The following is a 23,927-nucleotide window of genomic DNA, read 5'->3' as shown; positions in this document are numbered from 1 at the left end:
GACACCCCATTCATCGCCACATATTGATTACAATATTCCAAATGTTTCTGATTAAACTTAGGTGGTAAATAAATAAATATTTTCGCAGTAATTTTTTTTAAATAAATTTCAATTTGGATAGTACGCAAAATATGCCAGTTTTTTTAAAAATATTTTACTTTACACATGGATGTACCTTTCAATACAAATAATTCGGTCCATCTGCATGAAGCCACATTTGGTCCAACTGAAGGTCTGCGACACGTTTGTGGGACAACCTAAACATTGGAGTGAATTGTAGTGAATTGAAGTGTTCACACTTCGGAAAAAAAAATTAAAAGGACCGTAGGTATTCACTATTAGAAACTACAGTAAATTTACAAATTTTTCAATGAGGATTTTAACTTGAATAAACGAAAGGTTCTTCTTAATTTCAAATAACAGAATCTTCTTAGAAACTACTCCGTTTTTCAAATTAGAAAAAAAAATATATTAAATATATTATATAATATATCTAAAATAAATTAAGGATATCCTTTTTGAGTCATGTCCAATGTAAGTGAACTCAATGTACGTAAATTAAAAAATATGCCTGGATAATTTGTAACTAGCGTTCTTCGTAAATTGAAGGTGAAAAATTTTTGACAGTGTTCTAACAACTAGCCATCTTCATACATAATCAAGGAACATTTCCGTATTATAATGGGTGTCGCCATGTGGCGATTGTACTTTCAATTGCGTCACAGCATGCCATCTCCCGAATTTTCCTACATTGTTAAAATTTTTCACCTTTAATTTATGAAGATCATTGACTATTAATTATCCAGGGATCTTCGTAAATTTACGGCTATCTTCGTAAATTTACATACAAAGAAATCACCTTGTTTAAACACGAATCAAAAATAATATTCATTGGTATATTAACAAAACCATCTCGAAAAATTGATCAGAACCCTCTTCTTTTGTCCACGCATCAGTTTATCATTGTTTCGAACGAAAAATACAAATCGGAATTTTAAAAAAAATTACAGCGTTATTTATAATAAGATTCGGATATTTGAAATCTAGAACACTTGGTTGTAAAACTTAAGAGGTTGATTATTCGTTGTGAAGTCTGTAAATATCTTTTGCAATTTCTAACATGACCGAATTCACATCGTCGGCAATGGAGTAACACTTGCTTCAGCACGCAAAGATGACGTCACCGGCACTCGCTGCTGCATTCGAGTCACGTGGAAGAGGGATTTGTGCGAGCAAGAGAAGGGAGTTTGGAAAGAAGCCGCCTTCACCTAACAGCAGCTGAGAGGAAAATAGTGGGGGGAAAAAGGGAAAAGGGAAGGAGGGGTTCTGCGCGAATTTATGGAATGAGGATTTATCGCCGCGACAGGGGCCACGGGAGGTCCGAGAAACGAGTTTACTTCTTCCCATTCTCCTCCTTACTCCCTTTCCTCTTACGATCGGCGTTCTCTCCCCATCCGCTTTCTGCACCCCTTTCTGACTGTCTTTACTACTCTTGCCCAACTCCCCTCCACCCCCTAGCCTAAACATATTTCTTCTTGACCCCACTTCTCTGCCCAGCCTTTGAATATATATACTGTATAGAAGTCGCAGCTTGGGAACTTCACCGCTGCAGTGCGCTGCCGTAACGCCCTGTATCGTCTTAGTTGTTATTTACACGTTAGAGCGCAGCACTGTCGCCCGCTGTCATTCCCCCGCACCCCACATACATCATTCACTGCAGCTCAACGTCGTTCTAGTGGAGGGGGAATGGGTGTTTGAAGAGTTCGACACTTGTCCGCTAGGGACCACCACAAGTCGATGCCCTAGAGATGGTGGCGATTGCAGCGGTGAATTAACCATCTACCTCAAAACCGTATTAGAAATTTTAACCTGGACTGAAGACTTCTATACAGTATATATATTCAAAGGCCCAGCGAAAGGTAGGTAGCTACTTAAGTAGCTTGGCTTCTGGATTGTAGCAGTGTCCTTGGCGAATAATTCACCGACGTTTCAGTAGACATTGCAGTCACCATCATCGCCTGAGTTTGCCTGAGAAGGTAACTGCTCCCTGATGATGGCGACTGAAATGTTGACAAAACGTCGGTGAATTATTCGCCAAGGACACGGCTACAACCCAGAAGCCAAGCTACTACAGACAATGGCCGTGAAAGCCTGCGAACATTATTGGGTAGCTACTTAATTTCCTGTATAGTTCTACTATAGCTGGCGACAAGTATTTTCAGCCAAATTTTTTTTTCAAACAGAATCATTCTGAGTTATAGTTTTTTTAAATAATTAATGTAGATTTTTTCATAAATATAACATATTATTTAAAAAAAATATGAATCTTACAAGTTTCATAACACTTTTTTCTCACAAAAAAAGTGTTATTTTGACTTGTACATGAAACACTTTAACAATTTAATAGTTTTTAATAAGCATGTCCAACTACTCGGAATAAAAAAAAAAATTGGCAAATACGTTCTTGAATGTTTCAAAAATGTATCAACGTTATAATGTAAAAAAAAAAGTTACTAGTAACAGTTGTAAGCTCAAACTAAAAGAAAATTTCCAATCTATTTGGAACAAACTTAATACTAACTTAACTAAATTACATTTATTGAATCGAATATATTACAACATTTGGTTTTTGTTATTTACGTTATGTTTCTATTAAAAATGCAGATTAATTTCATGTTTTAAGTTGCATTTCGGTGATTTGGGTGTATTAATTTGAATTTTGGTGATTCATGTTGCATTAATATGCTTTTCGGTGTTATTTTGGTTTTATCGCAATTCACCTTATAATAATATTGTTTCTAACTTTAGCGGTCATCTAGAAGGATAGTGTTTTTTTTTTTAATTGGTGTCATTAATGTGGTTCTGAACATGGTGCAATTTCTTTATGTTCAAAATAATCAAGAATCTGAAAACAAATATGCGTTTTGTAATGTTATACTGAGTAATATCGGAAATATTTTAATAGTAATGAGCAGATTGTAAATAATAAGTTAATATGAGTATCGATAAAGAGGAGTGTTTTTGGTCGTTGGTAAAAAGCTTTTGCCAACATTCATGAAAGAAGTTGCCTGTCAGCGCCTGAATCGACCTGTGTAAAGCCAGACAACAATTTTTTTTCTTGGTTTCAAATCAACTTTCGTAAATTACCATTATCAAATAAATGCGTATAATTGAGCGCAAACACAGCTAGGTTTATACTCTGCCAAGTAATCAATGAATCAATAAAAGTGGTAACACGATTTAAAGAATTGTTGAATGTGCTTAGTTAAAAATGGCTGTCCTCTGAAGTTTTTATTTTATTTTCGTCTATCAATGTAAGAAAATTATTTTATATGAAAGTAACACACATCACTCAAAATTTTATTTTAATAAGCATGTGGCTAACAGTTTTATGCTATGCATTGAATTAAATCACACATTTTATTATACCAAAATAAACTGTTATTTTCTAAATCACTGGCATTAAGGAAGCCAAAAAATGTAATATACTTCACGTTGTAATTGCAAGAATTTTGTTGAGGAGTAACACCAGTAATGTTCTGAAACACTCAATGGATCGTATTAACCTAGACAAGCATTATTTTCCTTCCATTATCCTTGAAAGGTATATGCAATTTTTAAACGTATCTTAAATGACCTGGCTGTAAGTTCTGAAGGAACCAAATTCATAATTATTTGTATTATATATATTTTTTGATAATTATCAGGAAAACGAGATTGCGTTGTTTTACACGTCTTAAAATTTTTGCTTATAATACCATTCGTTTACGTTTAAAAAGTTAAAAAAATTTCGCGTATAACCTCGGGCCAGATCAACGACTCTGATTAAACATTAACGTAAATATTTATAGAAAATTTGAAACTTCCATTCGCTGTAAATTGCGCGCCTGTTAGTCGAAATTTAGCTTTGCTGTTTTCATGAATTCTGAAGTTCTAGATGGTTATTCTAACTTTCCTCCAGTGTTGTTTAACGTTGTAACACGGAATTAATTGCCGGGGGCCATACAAAGTTATATTTCTTAATTTTTCCAAAGAAAATTTTTATTCTTACTGGTAAAAGCCCGGTAAAGAGAAGGATCGATAGTGATATCTTTAACCCTGACACTACATAATTCGTGAGCACTGACCTGGATTTACAAGTGGCTCAGAGCCTACACCTGAAGATGCCTGGTGCAACGAAGAACGAAACGTCGGTAAGCACTGCCACCGCGTCGTGGTTCGATCTCGAAAGTCAATAACTTTTTTTCTTCAGATAATGGCTGCGAAAGCCTTTAATCTAATCTAAACTTTACTCCTGCATTTTTATCTCTTTCTCTCTCCATCTCTCTCTCCCCCCCCCCCTAAATTGTGCATCAAACCCTACCGAATTGTGAAAGTATTTAAAGAAAACATGCTCGATTTTGTTTGGTCCAGGATTACTTATTTGTAAAAAAAATCTCACGGCGATAAAGTCTACACGTACTTCACTCGAAAAGAAAACAAGAAACGTCATCGTCTTTTATCAGCTGCAAGGAAAATGCACCCGCCTGAAATTCTCTTAGCGTGAGGATTTTATTTGTTATCTTCAAGTCTCAGTGGTGGCAAAGGATTAAGGACTTGACCACATAATTGCTCTCCACGCTTTTTCCCCCCTCCTTGTATAACATCTTTTAATCTTTGTTGAGAGCACTTGAGCTGTTACCGTGTTGTGGATTTAGAAACGGGAGAAAATATACATACATATATATATATATATATATATATATATATATATATATTGCTATTCCTTGTAGTGATATTTACATATTCGATAAATAATTTATAAAAAAATGTCTAGTCATGTTTTTAATTACGCATAGCACATTCAATAATCACTTCAGGGTAAGAGTTGAAATTTTTTATTTTTCGATTTAATGAAGTGAAACATTTTCACGGACGGAAGAGGTGATGGCAAGTCGAAGGAGTAACAATGAATAATGAGGCGATTTAGACAACTGTAATACTATTTTGCAGGGTTTTTTTAGTTACCACGTACGTCAAATTTTGAATCTTCGGCGTGAACTACCAAATTGAGTACCTACACTACAAAAATTTCTCATCCCTCTTTACCGTCTACTTAATACTTTTTTTTTCCCTTTCAAGACTGTTTCAATGTTTACAAGATTAAGTAGTAATATATTTTGCGCAATCTTTATTTAGTCTGTACTGCCTTTTTACCTTTATGTGTGTATCCATTTTTGACTGTAAAACATAAATTTTTGACTCTATAATTTTTGACGTGATAACGTCTTATAAATCGATGAACGCCGGTTGTTGCACGCACGAAAAAGTACGACTCATTGTCACGTTCCGCCTGAGCCGAGCGTGCAAGAACCGGCCAACCACCGTGCGAGAAAATCTTCTAAATATATCAAACAGGTTAAGGCGGGCTTTTTAACTACTTGTTCGTAACTAAATTAAAACAAATTATTTAAATTAAATTTGCAAAAACTGTAAATAATATTTAAAAATTTAAAAGCATGCAATTTTTCATCAATGCTTTATTATGACGTTATCACGTAAAATTATCGTCCGTAAACCGACTTTACAGACAACCTCCCTTTTTTAAATTTTATCTGTATATACTAGTATATATTTTTTTTGTCGTTTATATGCTGTATTTGTACTTTTATTACTGTTTCACAACCATGTGTGTATACTTGTGTATAATTTTATTTAAACAGGCTATTATTTGTACCTGTATTGCTGATTTTTTTTTTTTTTCGAAGTGGTACATCTGTTTTACAAATACATGCCTCGGCTTTAAGGCGATCTCGATCCAAACAGATCACGAGGTGGGCGCACTAACAGCTCTGCCGCAGGAGCGCTGCCGGAGAAGAAGCGGTCGAAAAAGAACAACAGTTGGCTTTCATCCAAGGCCCTCTTCCACCAAGTCGCCATGGCGCTCAACGGTATCCTAGTTAAACGAACGAGACAAAAAAATACTTGCTCTTTATTACTCCAGTGACGAAATTAAAATCTGCGAGATGTTTTGAATAACACAATGTGAAAAAAAATAGTTAAAATTATTTACCGGATATAACGAAGACTATATATATATATAAAAGCTTTAATCATGATGATAAATTCCAAGTAAAATAGTTCGATAAAGGTTTCCGTTGGGCTAAAGAAGATGAAGAAATAAAAGGGCTTAAAAGTATCGTTTAGGAATCGGCGCCTTTTGAGACAAGACAATATAAGATAAGATAAAAATACAACATGCAGAGAAAAAAAATTTCTTTACTTTTACAAAAGATTACTTTGGAAACCAGTTGCCAAAAAAATAATTCGCAATACTACAATAAAATTATTGCAACTACGTACAACGCATGGCTATGGCTATGTTTTTTGTATATATGAAATATATTTTTAGAGATACTGGGAATTTCTTACGATAACTGGCGCATAATTTTATATTTTAATAGATGTTTCATGCAAGCACATTTTTTTTTTCCAAACCGTGGAAAACATCTTCGAATATTCAACAAATTGTATTTATTTTGTGGTATCATGTTTACCATGTGCGCAGTTGATACTGGAAAGTTATTCAGGGAAATGTATTAACTACTGGAGGTACTGGGACAACAAAAAGCATAAATGCCCGGTAAGAATCCGAACCCAGTATGACTATGATCACTAGGTATTTTGTAGTGATAAATTTGTTTTCATGTAAATATATAAATTAACAAATATCTGTGATTTCACATGAATGTTTCTTTTACGTTTACAAAAAAAAAAATACGAACGGATGAAAATACGGTAGTACTTCAAGGAAAAAAAAAGAAATTCAGCTCACTGGAAACGTTAGCTCACTGGAAAGGTCAGATCACTGGAAACGTCAGATCATTGGGAACGTCAACTCACTGGAAACGTCCACCAAGTGGGAAACGGCCGCCGGTGGGAATATACTATGGAGGGGAGTGTTCTGATTAATTATTTTTTTTCCCCCCATTTTCCACCGAAAAAAAACTTAGTCTTATCGACAATTTTTAATATATTTTCATTTGACTTTTCATTGGTTGTGACAGAGTTTTGACTAATTAAGAAAAAATACTTGCTACCGCTTTAGGCGGGACTCCAACTCGGAACCCCCACCACCGAAAGCCATCGTGCATCGAAACTGCGCTACGGAGATCTACATCTACATCTGCCTTCGTGAATTACCATAAGCATTAGTTTATTGTTTAAAAAACTTTGTGTTAAAACCACTGTGAAGGGCGAGGTTAGTGGACTCATTTAAGCCCCACGTCATTTATTCGTTCTTCAACTAGCTAACTCAGTCGTTCTCTTGACAGTTCACGTATTAAGGCACCGCGTCAGCATTGTGTATGGTGTCAGGATTGAATTTCGTTGAGTTCGCAAGAAACTATTTGTGAGTTTCCTCCACAAAACTCCACCTAACCTATGCTTTGTTTCGTAGTTTACGCACTAAGGCCACATTGACCTTGAACTATATTAAACACTTTCACCCAATTAATACAATACTTTTTAATGTGTCATGTTCAGTTAACCATGATATTGAAATTCATTAAACACATTCACCTTTTAACGCAATATTTTGTTCGCGTCATGTTCAGGCAACCGTGAAATTAAACTTTATTAAACACTTCCACCTATGAACACTTTTGTAAGCTCCGCGTTCAGGCCACCGATTTTTTTCCGTAGTTTAAAGTTAAATTGTTTGGTATGTACATATCTAGGTAGGGAAGATTCCAAGTGTGTCTCAGGCCGAAGCATATACGCCTAATTATGCAGGGTTTAAGTCATGCTGAATAGGTCACGTGCATCATGTACTAGAAAGGTATTGGCCAGCCATGGCAGTGACTGGCGCCACGAATTAACTCCCCTAATTTCTTAACTCTAGACTAAAAACTAGATACTTTGGGCCCCAGGTAAAACCTGCATAGACACAGGGAAAACCCTGGGCACTTACATGCGGGTTGCAAAATTCATGCATTACGCAAGCAGGTTGGTTACAGGTAACAGAAGGATGGTCCAGGAAGAAGATTTTGGCAGAGTATAGAAAGGAACTACTAAGCAAGAGGCGGAAACTTAGACATTGCTCTCCGCATTGATTTTTATAGGCGGTGCTGGTTTTTTTCGGGGGGTGACTTTCGTCGTTTCCCACCAGGCTACCAGCCAGTCTTACGGCCAGTTGCACCATTCTGCTTTTCGATCGGCGATCCAATGATCTTAGCCCAAGAATGATTTAGACATTTAGAGAATCATGATTATAAACGTTGCGCCAACACTTACTGGGACTACAAGATCTTAGCTTGCATGAACTTCAGTTCAAACATTTCCAGTCTGCGACAACAGGCAGCAGCAATGTCGAAGAAATGTTAGGTGCATTTTTCTATCGGCGGGCTAGAACACGAGTCGCTATAATCGATTGTGACTCGGCGAACAAGTGGTCGATGCGATTAAAAGTTAATACAAAAAAAAAGGGGGCAGCACCCAGTGTTACTGCGAACACTATTTTGTAGTGATACAGATGTTTTCATGTTTACGCACAAATACACAAATGTCTTTGATTTTGCATTAATATTTATGTTCTATTTACAAAAAAAAAAAAAATCAAGAGTAACATACAAAGACAGGGGTGTACGTAAGGGGAAAGGAAAGGGAAATTCTCCCCTCCTCAGATAATGGCATACTTTTAAATTTTCAAATATTATTTACAGTTTTTGTAAATTTAATTTAAATAATTTGTTTCAATATAATCACGAAAAATTAGTTAAATAGCCCGCCTTAACCTGTTTGATATTATAGAAGATTTTCTCGCGCGGTGGTTGGCCGGTTCTTGCACGCTCGGCTCAGGCGGAACATGACAATGAGTCATGCTTTTTCGTGCGTACAACAACCGGCGTTCATCGATTTATAAGACGTTATCACGTCAAAAAAAAATCTCAGGTCGTAAATATGAATAGGTTTTGAGAATAGGTTATACCACAATGATAATTAAAATGTTTGATAATACGTGTGTTTTATACGATCTACAATGTTTTTTTATAAATAATACTGTTATATTTTTGCCTGATTGAATTTTCATGCATAAAGTCCGTGAAACTGCCGGGAATGTCTGCCGGCGCAGTGTCGATTCGAGAACATCGCCGTGAGAATCGACCCGAGGGTCGATTCACGTTGAAGTTCCCAAACGACTTTTCGCTCGGCGCTCACAGCTCGACGGCACGACGGGAAATGTGGTCGAACCAAGATCAAACCAGCTGAAGGGAAGCCTTCTTTTCACAGGCGAGAGAGCCAAAACTCGAAGTTCATGCTTTTTTTTCCGTATCTTTAATGTAGCTATCCTAACCAAATCAACCGTCCACAATGCTTTAAAGTATTTATAATGTAGCTAACCTAACCTAATTGACCATTAGTATCCTTTTATCAACACCGCCATATTTATTTACAATGAACCAAAAAAAAAAAAACAACCGAAAATGCACGATCGGGAGTTTGGCTCTCTCTCGTCTGAGAAAAAGAAGGCTTCCCACTTGAGAACGCGCCTGAACCCTTGTGGCGCAACCAGTGGCGTAGCCAGGATTTGTGTATGGGGGGTGTTAAGAAGCATGCCCCCCCCTCCCGTATTAAAGCGTTGGGTTGGAGGGGGGGGGGAGTCCTCCCCCGGGAAAATTTGGATTTTTAAGGTGTAAAATAGTGCTAGGTATTTTAGCAGTTTTCGGTAGGTACTTAAATTTAAATATTGTAATGGTAAAATTTTTATTGATTTTAATATGAAATCTGTTTGAGTGATGAATAAGAAATTAATTTAAGATTTGCTGCTAAGGAAGGGAGGGTTTGAACCCCTAACCCCCCCCCCCCCCCCTGGCGGCGCCCCTGGGTGCAACCGGCCACAAGAGGCCGCCGCGACCTCTCTATAGCTCAACGCGCTCACCTTTGACGGCGCCCTGCTCCCTGAAGGCCGTGTACACCACCTGGAACCTGGACGACAGCGCCTTGGCCGTGACGTAGTAGCGCACGTGGATGATGTTGATGTCGCTGACGACCGAGTCTGCCACCGAGCCGCAGAACTGCTTCGTGCGCGACGACAGGTTCGTGTTGTTCGAGAACACGTCCACGAAGTTGTTGACGCAGTCGTTGGCGAACGCCAGGCTGAACGCCGTGAAGTTCAGCGAGATCTGAAACAAGAGCGCCGGTTTTTCAGGCCTGGCTTCAGAAAAAAAAAATTGGTTGTCTGTAAAGTCGGTTTACGGACGATAGTTTAACGTGACAACGTCATAACAAAACATTGATGAAATGATTGCAGACTTATATGAATAAAATTGAATCATTTTTATTGAATTATCACTATTCTGTAGGGATACAAGGAAGCAGTGAAATGAAATCTACAATTTAATTGATAAATTTACTTTCATTTGCACTCATTAATTCAAATATGTTTATTACTTTAACGAAGAGATTATTTTAATTATAACTTTTGTACATGTTTGCTATTTAACTTCTTCCAATCTGCGTTATTCTGTTAAGTATAGGACGACGATAGGAAAAGTAGGAAACGAATGGGAGTGTTTCAAGTTTAACGTACCTCGAAAAAGTCAAATCGATGGTTGTTCCAATCGAGTGGAAGAGAGATAGATGCGGCGCAAGCGTACAATGAGCGTAACGGGACAACGAGAAATCCTTTTTCGTGCGTGCAGCCGGCGTTCATCGATTTATTAGACGTTGTCACGTCAAAAAAACATAAGCAGACCATGCGTGCGACTGTGCCATATCGATTCATAATTGAAATCATACTGTTGAATCCAGCCAATGAAATTTCGCGATGCATCCGACATCCGTCGGCACTGCTAGTAAGTAACTATATCAACTACCAAATGATTATCAAATCAAGACTGCAACAATTTGTGAGCGCAGGCGTATGGTAAGGAACTATATCATAATTTACCTGGAGTTATTTTCAGGAAACGAAGGAGAGCCTAAATCAGAATGGACGGATGTTTCAAAACTGGGTCGCCTGAAATGCTGGTCTAAATTTGTGCCTATGCGCCAACTTTAACTACGAACACACACAAAAAAATAAAGTACGACAAAATTGTCTACGGTCAAATAGTAACGAATAAAGACAATACACGAACAAAAATAAAATATCATCGTGAAATTTACGAGCACACCACTGGCTATAATTGCAACTCATAAATCCAAAACATCGGTCGGAGGTATAAACTGAAAGTTAAAAAATGAAAAAAAAAAAACTTCATACGACTCGTGACGAAGCCCAAACTACATTCCCTCTCTTTTTTTTTCTTTTCAAAAATAAAGTTGAAAGTCGGGAACTATTAATAAGAAACGCAACGGGACGTTAAAGGAAGTAATGACTCCTAGCGCGAAACCGCAAATAAATACGACTTCAGTCCCAGTTCCCAGAAACAGTAATCACCCAGAAAGATGCTGTCTGATGTTCACTTTTTCCCAGAGAGAGAAGTTTATCACGACACACACTGGCTTATTTGACACTGTTGGCTTTTGAAAGCGGTTCATGTGCAAGGGCCACTAACAAGTTTCTGAACCAGTGGAACGCGAAGAACAAACGTTTGTACTAGATATTACCACACGTGTTATCCTGCTTTGGGCAATAAAGGCACAGAAAAACTTTTAACCTCAAAAAATCAACAATGCTTATGATCAACCGTAGCTACGTATGGTAATCTATACTTAGTGATGAAAAGAAAGTGTATGGGTTAAGAATTAACTGTTTTCTACCCAAAATGTGGGAATTTTCGACATATAGTAGATCTTAGTATTATATGCCACTAGGAAGAACGTCAAAAAGTGGTCACGTTTATTGTTAAAAGTGCATTTTGCACAGAAGTGTGCATAGTGTCTTATGTCTCCGATTTACAGATGTATTATTTATTTTACAAAAAAATGTATCTTTCTTATGCCAGTTGCCATGATTGGAATCCCTTTGAAATAAACAACCCTAAAAAATAATAAACATGTTTATTAATGAGAAACTATATCCCTCAACCCTTATAGTTGTAAGTTAACCATGTTAAACAATATATTCCGAGGCCAATTTACAATGAATTCCAAGACGATCATAAGCAAATTCCACAAGACGCAAAAAAAAAAAAAAAGGAAACACTGTTGAATAAGAAAAAGTAAGTTAAATGGAACAGATGTATTCATGTAAAATTAAAAATATATGCAAATTTGTACATTTACATGAAAAAAACTCTATCACTACAAAATAGTGATCGCGGTAATACTGGGTTCGGGTTATTAACCGGGCATTTATGCTTTGTGTTTTTTCCAGTACCTCGAGCAGTTAAGTTCTTTGTAAACCATTTCCCTGAATAATAACTTTCCAGTATTAACCAATGCGCATTAAGAAGCACAATAAAAATAAATAAAGTCCAATTATTAAATATTCGATGATATTTTCCATGGTTTTAAGAAATTATGCTTAAATGAAAAAAAATCAATAAAAAATTCTGGGTAGGCTGTATTTTGGACTAGAGCTGCCAGAGGTTTCTTTCACGAATTTTCCAAGTAGCCTTGAAGACTGTACATTTTTTTGTTATTTATTTGTAGAAACCTGCAAAATTCGCGGATTCATTCGGTAATAGGCTAGAATTCAAACACATATACCTCTTAGATAATTTTGCTATTGGCTTACTGTTCATCTGGACGAATCTCAACCAGTTATAAACCCTCAACCAAAGAAGGATCGAATCACAGACAAACCAGCTGAGACGACTTACAAGTCGGCAGCCAATGAACTTGCGTTATTTGCCCGAGTGTACAGGGGGTATATGTGCAGTCTATCCTGAAGGATATTGCAAATTTTGCAAGGTCTCTAGTTATTTGTTACTGACTAAATCTATTAGCCTTTCTCCCATTGCCTCACGGGTCTCTTTCTTAAGAATGGCGACTGTCAAAAAAAAAATTGCGACACCAAACCGGGACAAACTCTGCCCATCGTTCACGACCACTGGCTCGACTGACTTCACATCACCATCAGAATCACCATAGAGCACATCCATGCCCATTCCCCGTCGCTTCTCGCGAGGCGGACGGCTGAGGCTCGCTCGAGCGAAAATTCCGCGCTTCGTTCGGGGGTTCGTTTTGCCCCACTGGCTCGTTTCTCTCAAACCACTAGGTTTTTCTACTACGATAAAAAGTTTGGCCGTTTAACAAACAAAACTCCAAACTAAAAATTTGTTTGAGAAATTAGTTCAGAAATATTTAAAAGCACGTTCTTTTTTTCTACGTTTAAAGTACTGAAGAAAAATCCACATAGTCGTAAATCAAGTGCTCGTTTGAAAAACAGCTTTAATTTATTTCTATATATATATATTTTTTTTTCTAGAAGTACCGGGTTTGGAATAAGGGTGGAGGGGGGGATGGATTTATCTGGGCCGATGAAGCGAGGATTAAATACGCACGGAAAATAACTTTTTCTTTTTCCAACGGTCACCGCCGCCAGCGCTAACGTCGCAGTGTTTAGAATTAATCCTCTCGGTGAGACTTCTGTAGCAGCTTCGCCCATAAATTCCTGCCCCCTCCTCCTCTTTTTCTCAAACGGTACAAAGTTTTATTTTTTTTTTCCTCCGGCAACTGAAACCCTGGGTCCACCGCCCTTCTTTCTCCTTTCATTTGCAAGCGCCTTGGCTTTGGGAAGAGGACGGAAAGGGGTTGAAAGAGAAAGGGGTGGTAACATACCAGCAAGATGACCGCATTCTTCAACCCTTTCGTTTTTCACTTGAAGTCAGGAACGAGCAGCTAAGATTTGTGTAAGAGCTTTGCGGAATTAAGGTTTGTTGTATATTGTCAAAAACAAAAAACAAATATATATATTCATATGCTATACAAGTTACCAGGGGTTAGCTCATTCAAATTATCGCACATGCTGGTATTTTTGATGTGTTAACATCTTAGCGCTCGGTTTGCGGCATTTGGTACGAAAAATTTTACAAAGACAAAGGGAAACTTTATAGTATTAAATGTTTAGTGAATTTTAACAAGATTAACAGTATTTTAATAAATATTCCTTGTCGAAAATCAGGTCCAAAGCCGGGATGTGTTACTTTTTCAAGTATTTTTCGCTTTTATCGGAGCTTCGCAAATCTTATGCTTCGATAGAAGCTGCTCCGGTGAGCAATCCTAGCGGCGGGTGCGGAAACTACGCGTGATTCGCGTTCGGCATTATTGACGTGACAACGTCTAATAAATCGATGAACGCCAGCTGCACGCACGAAAAAGTGTCCCGTTACGCTCATTGTACGCTTGCGCCGCATCTATCTCTCTTCCATTCGATTGGCCTAGGCGTCCGAGGAGAAGAAAGACAGCGGCAGCACACAACTTGCATTTACACGTGAACTGTTTCGTCGACTGTTTATAAAGTGAAGTGAAAAGTTAATGTGGTTTTCATTGCTTATTACAACAACAATTTCGGCAATAAAGGTTAATTACTCTTGCATTTTATAAATCTGATTACTTGTATAATTTCAAGCATTTATTCTTTTATTATTTCAATAAATATGATTCAATTTTATTCATAAAATTATGCAATAATTTCATCAATGTTTTGTTATGACGTTGTCACGTTAAACTATCGTCCGTAAACCGACTTTACAGACAACCAATTTTTTTTAAAGAATCCTTCGTTAAATTTCGTGTCCAAGTTTTGCGGATACTGAAAGACTCACTCACGAGTTTTATTTTTTTATTTAATTTATTTTAGAATCAAAGGTTATGAAACAAATTATTAACTAGCTCGAATTAAAATAAAAAAAAGTTGCTACCAGTGCAAAACGTTCGTAATTCCCAAGAGTACATCGCGCAGCGAAACGTATTCGGCTTTCGATTTATCTTATTAATGTTAAATTGTACGATACAATTAAAAAAAAAAACAATTATTAAAAAAAGCTTTTCTGGTTGAAGCAGTATGTGGGGGGAGATGAAATGGTGCACAAGTAAAGCTTAAAACAGGAATCGGTTTTCCGGTTTTTAGACTGACGAGGTCTCGAACCGCAACCACTCGAAATATCCTGATCGTAGGAATGGAAGTCGTTGTCCGTTCTCTTAACGTTTTCGGTTGCGAGGTCTCGCTGACTTCAGCGTCAATATGAACTCTTACGCACTGCGCCGACCAGAAACATTGGTCTACATTGAGGAACAATCCGCTACAGTTTCCTGAACTGATTTTTTGACGTGACAACGTCTAACAAATCCATGAACACAGGCTGCACGCACAAAAAAGTGTCCCGTTACGCACATTGTCCCGTTACGCTGTGTCCCGTTACGCTCACTGTTCGCTTGCGCCTCATCTATCTCTCTTCCACTCGATTGGAACAACCATCGATTTGACTTTTTCGAGGCACATTAAACTTGAAACACTCCCATTCGTTTCCTAATTTTCCTATCATCGTCCTATCCTTAACAGAATAACACAGATTGGAAGAAGTTAAATAGCAAACATGTATGTAAGTTATAGTTAAAATAATCTCTTCGTTAAAGTAACAAATTAATGAGTGCAAATAAAAGTAAATTTATCAATTAAATTGTAGATTTCATTTCACTCCTTCTTTGTATCCATACAAAATAGTGATAATTCAATAAAAATGATTCAATTTTATTCATAAAAGTATGCAATCATTTCATCAGTGTTTTGTTATGACGTTGTCACGTTAAACTATCGTCCGTAAACCGACTTTACAGACAACCAATTTTTTTTGGGGGGGGGGGGGGGGGTAGGATAAATTGAAGGAGAGCTGAAATTAGGAATGACCTGACACAGTGCTTCAAACCCCGAGGTAATCTGGAATGAAGAGTTCAGTACCCAACCACTGCGATACCCGTTTTTGACGTGAAAACGTCGATTCAACTCGTTACACCGTGACAGTCGCTCGAACTTTCTTGTGTGAGGAAAATACAGTCAGATTTAAATCGCTGATAACTGAGAGATGGGCCTATTCTTTTTTGTGACGTCATCGTACGAGTGTGGGCGCATGCGCGTGATTGTCGCGAATTAGCTCTGTGTGAAGTTATAAATTGGTAGAGACCTGTAAAATTCGCGGGTTCATTTCGCGATAGAATAGAGTCCAAATACTTTTGACATTATTTTGCTTCAGTGATTGGGACACAGTTTATCTGAAGGACTCTGGGCCAATGAAAAATCTTTAACAGGAAAATTAGCGAATCACGATCATTCCAGTCAACATGTGTTACGAGTCGGTAACAAACCAGCAGATGTAAATTGCACGAGTGCATAGAGGATCATAGAGTCTATCCTTTAGGGATTTGAAATCGCGAATTTAACAGGTCTCTATAAATTGGTGTAGCGTGGAAAGGCGTTCAGCTGGGACATAGACTCGGGTGTCATTCTGAAGAGCTCGTGAAGCACTACTATGACCCAATAAAAATTTTTTCGCCGGAATATAAGTGAGAAATCGGTATTAAACAGAAAATTACAAAATAATTAAAGTTATCGTCGCGATATGAATATAAATATGCTCGTAATGATAGAAAATTCGAATCAGAGGAAAGCTCGTGTCGTAAGGAATCCAAGAAGCCTGAAAAGTCCAGTGCTTGAGCGAACGCGATACCTACAACAGAATCGAAAAGAAAAACATGAAAAATTATATTAATAATTAAAGTACATTATTTATCTGAAAAACTTATTCCGACGTTTCCACTAATGATCCACTCTGTTATTTTGCTTAAAAGACTGAAATAAGTCTGTAAATACTTACTAGAAACAAACCTTCAACCATATTATCCAGCCATCCCCCAATTTAAAATCTTTGATTTTGCCTGCTTTAGACGATAAAAACTTAATCGCATCTATGTATTGCCCGGGACTCGAACCCAGAACCCCTCGCTCCGAAGGTCGGCGTGCATCCGATTTCACTAAGGAGGTTGGTTCTACGAATTACTCGCTCACAGAGGATAAAAAAGGCGAGGGAGTGAGGAAATTTGGGGTGCACAGTAAATATCAGCAAAAAAAAAAAAAATTGAACAAATTAAAATGAGGAGTTCGTGTTGTCCCAGTACCTCCTATCGTTAAAGCTGTTTGTGAACCGTTCCATGAATAGCTTTCCAGTATCAAATGCGCACATTAATAAGCACAACGAATAAAAAAAAGTCCGATTATTGAATATTCGATTATCTTTTCTGTGGTTTAAAAAAAATTATGCTTGAATTAAAACATTTCAATTAAAATATAAAATTATGCGCCAATATCAGTTAAGAAATACTCAGTATTATCTCGAGGAAAAAAAAAAACGTATTTCACATAAATGTAAAATCGACCGCAGCCATGTGTTGTTCAAAGTTACAACATACTTCTTGGCATCTGGTTTTCCAAAGGAAACTTTTGTAAAAATTCAGGGAAACTATAATTTTTTTTTTTCCTGTGTAGGGGTATAGGACTTCGAACAGGGACAACACGAGGTGGAAAGAGGCTAGAAGAGGATAAACTAATAAAAACGTGACGGAGAGAAGGAGGCAGCGAGGGAAGAAGAGACTAAAAGGCAGAGAGCAGGACAAAGGGGATATTCGCGAGAGGAGACGGGAAAGGCGGCGCGACAGACCAGTTGGAATCCAGCCGCAAGAGACGCGCTAAATTTCAGGGGGCCTTTTGGCGCGGGCCCAACTGGACATTTGGCAGAAAAATACTTCTACCCCCCCCCCCCCCACTACCCCTCCCTTCCAACCCATTCTCTCCTTTCCCTGAATAACTTATCAGAAACTGCTGGCAGCTCGGGTTCTGTCCTCTAGAACAGCGGGTGTCGCGCACAGCAGATTGAGTCGCGCGAGAAGTACAACACACCAGCTGAAAGCACGCTCGCAGTTATCTTTCCAGCGAAACAACGAAGACTCTCCGACGACCTATCTCCGGACACGTACGGTTGCGTAACACAGTTAAAAAAAAAAAAAAAAATTGGCTGTCTGTAAAGTCGGTTTACGGACGATAGTTTAACGTGACAACGTCATGACAAAACATTGATGAAATGATTTGTATACTTTTATGAATAAAATTGAATCATTTTTTATTTTAATAATAAAAGAATAAATACTCGAAATTATACTAGCAATCAGATTTTTAAAATGCAAGAATAAATTAACCTTTATTGCCGAAATTGTTGTTGTAATAAGCAATGAAAACCAACATTAACTTTTCACTTCACTTTATAATTTTAAAAACTGGCGTTTAGCTATAAAGTTTAAATATAATTATGAACAAGTTTTCATATAAATAAACTGTAATCAAATATCTAACATAACCTATTATTACTGCACTCGCCGACAGATGCTACTTTTTTTAGTAATAAAAGAATAAATACTTGAAATTATACTAGTAATCACCGTTATTAGATTATTTTTCTTACGTACATTTGACATAGAAATTATTTAATATTACACATTTATAAACAAAGTTTTAAGTTTTCACTTCTGTCGGTGCGGCGCAAGCGTACAATGAGCGTAACGGGACACAGCGTAACGGAACAATGTGCGTAATGGGACACTTTTTCGTGCGTGCAGCCGGCGTTCATCGATTTATTAGACGTTGTCACGTCAGAAATGTTCACCCTAAATTTACTAAGACCACTGTTCACATATTATCCGGGGAACTTCGTTAATTCACGGTCACCGAGTTCAATTACTTTGAACCTGAATCCAAAAGAATATTCTTGGTGTATCAACAAACCATTAAACAAATATATGGAACACTCCTTTTGGTCCACGCGTTTTTTCCCCTCTCTGTTTAGAATTGAACATGCCATTCGGAAGTTGAAATAAGGCGTTGTGTCTACGAATATTACGAAGAACACTTGGCTTATATGAGTTAAATTCTTCGTTGGAAAGCACGAAAAATTTACAGTAATTTATAACAGTGAAGAGCTTCAGAAAGAAAAAACCCACAAGATTTGATACCCGAGTGGTGTACGTTTACGAAAAGAAATTAAAAAATCAATACGCTGAGGGCGAATGAAGAGTTATCGTTTCCGCATTACGTTGTTAAACTATATTCCTGTATTTACAGAATAGTGATAATGGCTAAAACGCCTGTTTTCAGAATAATTTATATTCATGATTAATCCGGCAGAGAAAATCATAGAACTTGCATTAAAAATTGTTTGAAAACTTATGATTAGAGTATTTATTTAGCACTGTGACGAAACAGTTCACGTGTAGATGACTTGTCATTAATTTAAAAAAACTGTCGTTTAGCTATAAAGTTATAATATAATTATGAACAAGTTTTCATATAAATAAACTGTAATCAAATATCTATCATCAATTATATGAATCACCATAATTTTTTGTCAATTGTAACATAACCTATTATTACTGCACTCGCCGACAGATGCTACGTTTTTTAATAATAAAAGAATAAATACAGCGCAACGGGACAATGTGCGTAACGGGACTCAGCGTAACGGAACAATGTGCGTAACGGGACACTTTTTCGTGCGTGCAGCCGGCGTTCATCGATTTATTAGACGTTGTCACGTCAAAATTACAGTATATTTACGGACTTTTCAAAGAAGAATTTAACCCAAAAGAGCAAAGAGTTCTTCGTAATTTCAAATTACTTAATCTTCGTAGAAACTGCGCCGTATTTCGCCTTCCTAGTTCAAAGTTTCACTCTAAGCAAATGTAAACACACAACGTGAACAAAAGAAGAGTGTTTTTTTACTGTAGACTTAACCAATTTTTTTAATGGTTTGGTAATACACCGACAAAATTATTTTGGATTCTTTTTCAAAGCAAATGAACTCAAGTGTCCGTAAATTCACGAAGATGGCGGTAAACGCACGAAGATCCCTGGATTAGTTTGTTTCCAGCGTTCTTCGTAAATAGAAGGTGAAAAATTTTCAACTGAGTATTTTAACATCTGTTATTTAAAAAAAAAAAAAAAAAACAAATATCATAAAAATAGGCCCAGATATTAAATCTCTACGTCTGATCAAACATTCGCAGTGTTTAGAAGACCGGCAGCGATCCACGGCCCTCAAGCCAGTTGTGTTTCTTTCCAGAGACAGTATCGCAGGCTGCTCCGTGATTAATCGATGCCAACGCTTTGAAGTCGAAGCGGCCGCTTGAGATTTTTTTTATTTTTATTTCCTCGAGGGGCCTAACAGAACGGCGCGAGCGCCACTGGGTTAAAATAAGAAACTATGCCACGCACGTCCAAATTAAAATAAAATAATTCGAGAATAGAAGCTATAACATTCTTCCAGCTACAATGTAGTCAGGACGGATAATGCAACCACACCCATTCGGCTCTTCTGAAACTTATACTGTGTACAAAGTGAAAGATTAATGATGTGTGGGATTAAAACTTTAATAAAATAAACCTTTGGACACGGAAAAAAAAACTAGTTGCCAAGAAATAGGTTGTAATGCTACAAGAAATATATTGTAACTTTGTAGCTACAAAACACGCCATATGGTTATTTTTTGCATATATGAAATTTCGCATAATTTTAAATTTTAATTGATGTTTTATTCAAATATATATTTTTTTAAACCATGGAACATATAATGGAATGGAACATTTTTTCTCTTTTTTTATGCTTATTAATGCGCACAGTTAATACTTGAAAGCTATTCAGGAAACGGTTTACAAATAACTTTAAATATTGGAGGTACTGGAACAACATTAATCATACAATCGAACCCAGTATTACTGTGAACACTATTTTGAAGTGATGCAGTGGTGTTCATGTAAATTTACAAATACCTGTAATTTCACATGAATATTTATGTTCCAATTACAAAAACAATACAGTATATCGCAAAGTGAGTGGCAGCAGAGTTCACACCGAGGTTACTTTAGTTTGACACTTAAACGTCTTGGTATATTTTTCTTCTTGTGCTCAAGTAAAAACGCTATCAATAGTTTCAAAGCATACCTTTTAGATGATAACTTGAACACTTCTAACAATCTCAATAAAATAGTAGGCACAATATCCATGACATTTTAGTTGACATTTAGATTGTTGTACATTCGACTAGCTTGCATAATAAATAAGTATAATGGAATAAACATTTTTATTACAACGTGTTCAACAAGTGCTAATGTAAATAACACGGTGTTCTGTAAATACATTTATGTTAACTGGTCGTTGTAAATCTACTCAGACGAACATTCTGAACTGTTACAATGACGAAAATTTAAATTCTTAACTGCAGCCTACTGATAAGAATTTTACATTGGTTAATTTAACACGTGTTGTATGTGTAATTTCACATATACATCTGACTGTGTAAATTTATACGTTGGTTATATAAATGAAATATAAAGGTTCTTTTTACCAATGCATGTAAGCAGGATTTAGTTTTCTCGAAACATTTGTGTAAAATTACACAAACTGTTTTTAACAATGTACACGTCAAGCATGAAAAATAAATAAACATTTGTATTTGTGATTTGACGATTTTTTTTATAGCAAAACTTATAGCGCTAACGTACATAGACGGCGGTACAATTATAAAACGTCCGCAATAGCACAATACGATAAAAAAAAATATTTTTACATTTTAGATAGGAGTTAAAACTTCAGGAGCTCAGACTACCAGAGGTAAAAGGTTCTTAAATAATGTATACCTACTCGCTGGGCGGATGAACAGAGTGTGCACGCAAATAATATTTCGGTAAAATCACAAAACCGATTTAATTTTAATGTAGTCGTTCGTGTGGACGGTATGATAATGGAACAAAAAGTGTAATACCCAACGCTTATTTTTTTCATTCTCTGTGCAAGTAACTCGTTTGGTATTAGCCTAGGCTGCGTTAGCTGGATTAGAGAGGGTCATTGTAATAATGATCAACGATTTAGAGACAGGGCTGGTTTATGAAATATTCTCTTTACCTCTCACAGCTTAGTATTATTATTTTTGTTATTTTTAGTTCCAACGCTAGTCGTTAACGACAGGTTTGCTTTTATAAACTTCACACAAACGTCCACCCGTATGAATACCCTCCCCTGTGATGTGTTTTTACCGGGATGTTAATTCCAGCACACGAGGGAAACAAAAGACAATAGCGTCTTTAACGTAACGATTAAAAAAAACGAGAGTTTCGGACATTTGCTTTTTTATAATAAAACATATACTTACTTGTAGCAAAATACACCTGGAATATTTTTTTACATTACGACTTTTTTTTAAAAACAACCTCACCACTGTACATCAAAATTTTCAATTGGAGTCATAAAATCACTTTGTGAAATTTTAAAAAAATATCACCAAGAGAGAGTTTTTCCCTTCGCAGAAATGCTAAAATCGATTCTGAAACCACCTCCCCCCTTCTTGGTGATTTACAGCTACAAATATTTTTTATTTCTCTATCTCCCCTCTCCCCTTCCTCAAATTCTAGTTATAAAACAACAATACATGCCAACACCGGCACAGTTGTGTTTTACGATGGCATGATGACCGCGCCGTCAAGAATTTATCGAGCGCTGCAATTATTATTTATGTGTTATTTATCAACTTGGCCTCGATTTGACCCCCGGTCACACGCTGGCGGGCCGACCCCACAGCGGGTTTCGAAGCGCGCTGTGAATCGCTAATCGAAACAAACGCCACGTGACGCTTGCACGTACGCCGCAAGCACACACACAAACACACACACACACACCTGCTTACCGCGCATTTGGCGGTTGGCGCGAACCAGAGTTTACAAGTTCAAAGGGAAACTTCGTAGTATTAACTACTGTTTCTCGGAAATCAGGTCCAAAACCGGTCGGTGTTTATTATTATTTTTTACGTGACAACGTCGAATAAATCGACGAACGCCAGCTGCACGCACGAAAAAGTGTCCCGTTACGCACATTGTTCCGTTAAGCTGTGTCCTGTTACGCTAATAAATTGACTAAAAATTTATGGTGATTCATATAATTGATGATAGATATTTGATTATAATTTATTTACATGAAAACTTGTTCATAATTATATTTAAACTTTATAGCTAAACGCAACTTTTCAAAATTAATTACAAGTCATCTACACGTAAACTGTTTCGTCGACTGTTTATAAAGTGAAGTGAAAAGTTAATGTGGTTTTCATTGCTTATTACAACAACAATTTCGGCAATAAAGTTTAATTATTATTGCATTTTAAAAATCTGATTACTAGTATAATTACAAGTATTTATTCTTTTATTATTAAAATAAAAATGATTCAATTTTATTCATAAACGTATGCAATCATTTCATCAATGTTTTGTTATGACGATGTCACGTTAAACTATCGTCCGTAAACCGACTTTACAGACAACCAATTTTTTTTATGTCTAGTCTGCTAATAAAATAATTCGATTTTCGACGTAGCTGCTCTTGCAGAGAATTCTAGCGGTGGGTGTGGAAAACTACGTGAGATTTGCGTCCAGAAAATAATGTAGTTGAAAACAAACTTTGCGTGTACTTATCACGATCGGCATTACTTTAAAGAATTCTACGTTGAAGTTCTGTCTCTGAGTTTCGTATTATAAGTGTATTTGCAACATGTAAACAAATGAATTTGCTCGTTACCGAGATTAGATGTTGCACGTCTGTGGTGAGACCTAAAAGACCCGCTCAAATTTTTTCAACGTATTTATTTCGGCGGTGGAATTAACTTGCTGAGCATGAGGAGTTTAAGTGCGGTCACAGCACTGTGTATCACTTATGCGAGTTTCGTGTGGAGCACTGATGGAAGAGCTCTTATAATTCTTGCTTATGCATGCTCACGTCATGAATTGTTAAAAAAAAAAAAAATTGGTCGATGATATTACAAACTTCGTGAAATTTTAATTCGATGCGCAAACTAAATCAATAAACTTGGCGTCTTTAAGTATTTTATTTAGAAGAAAAATAGTGTTCGTCGAGCAAGTCATGAGTTAGAGTAACCTTGTAGAAGGTTCTGGAAAAAGTATGGAGAGACTT

General features: G+C 36.7%; 1 protein-coding gene across 1 annotated transcript in view; it reads right to left on the bottom strand.

Moving 5' to 3' along the window:
* LOC134539720 (membrane frizzled-related protein) overlaps nt 1-23,927 on the bottom strand; it is a 529,102-nt gene that overhangs the window by 54,649 nt on the left and 450,526 nt on the right. Inside the window, exon 6 of the mRNA XM_063381959.1 lies at nt 9,920-10,163. Within this exon, the coding sequence (XP_063238029.1) occupies nt 9,920-10,163 (244 nt within the window). The remainder of the gene's footprint in view (nt 1-9,919; nt 10,164-23,927) is intronic.

This window comes from Bacillus rossius, chromosome 15 (assembly GCF_032445375.1).
Source record: "Bacillus rossius redtenbacheri isolate Brsri chromosome 15, Brsri_v3, whole genome shotgun sequence".
NCBI classification, from domain to species: Eukaryota; Metazoa; Arthropoda; class Insecta; order Phasmatodea; family Bacillidae; genus Bacillus; species Bacillus rossius.
The sequence above is the reverse complement of the archived record's forward strand: the minus strand, read 5'-3'. Positions and strand labels throughout refer to the sequence as shown.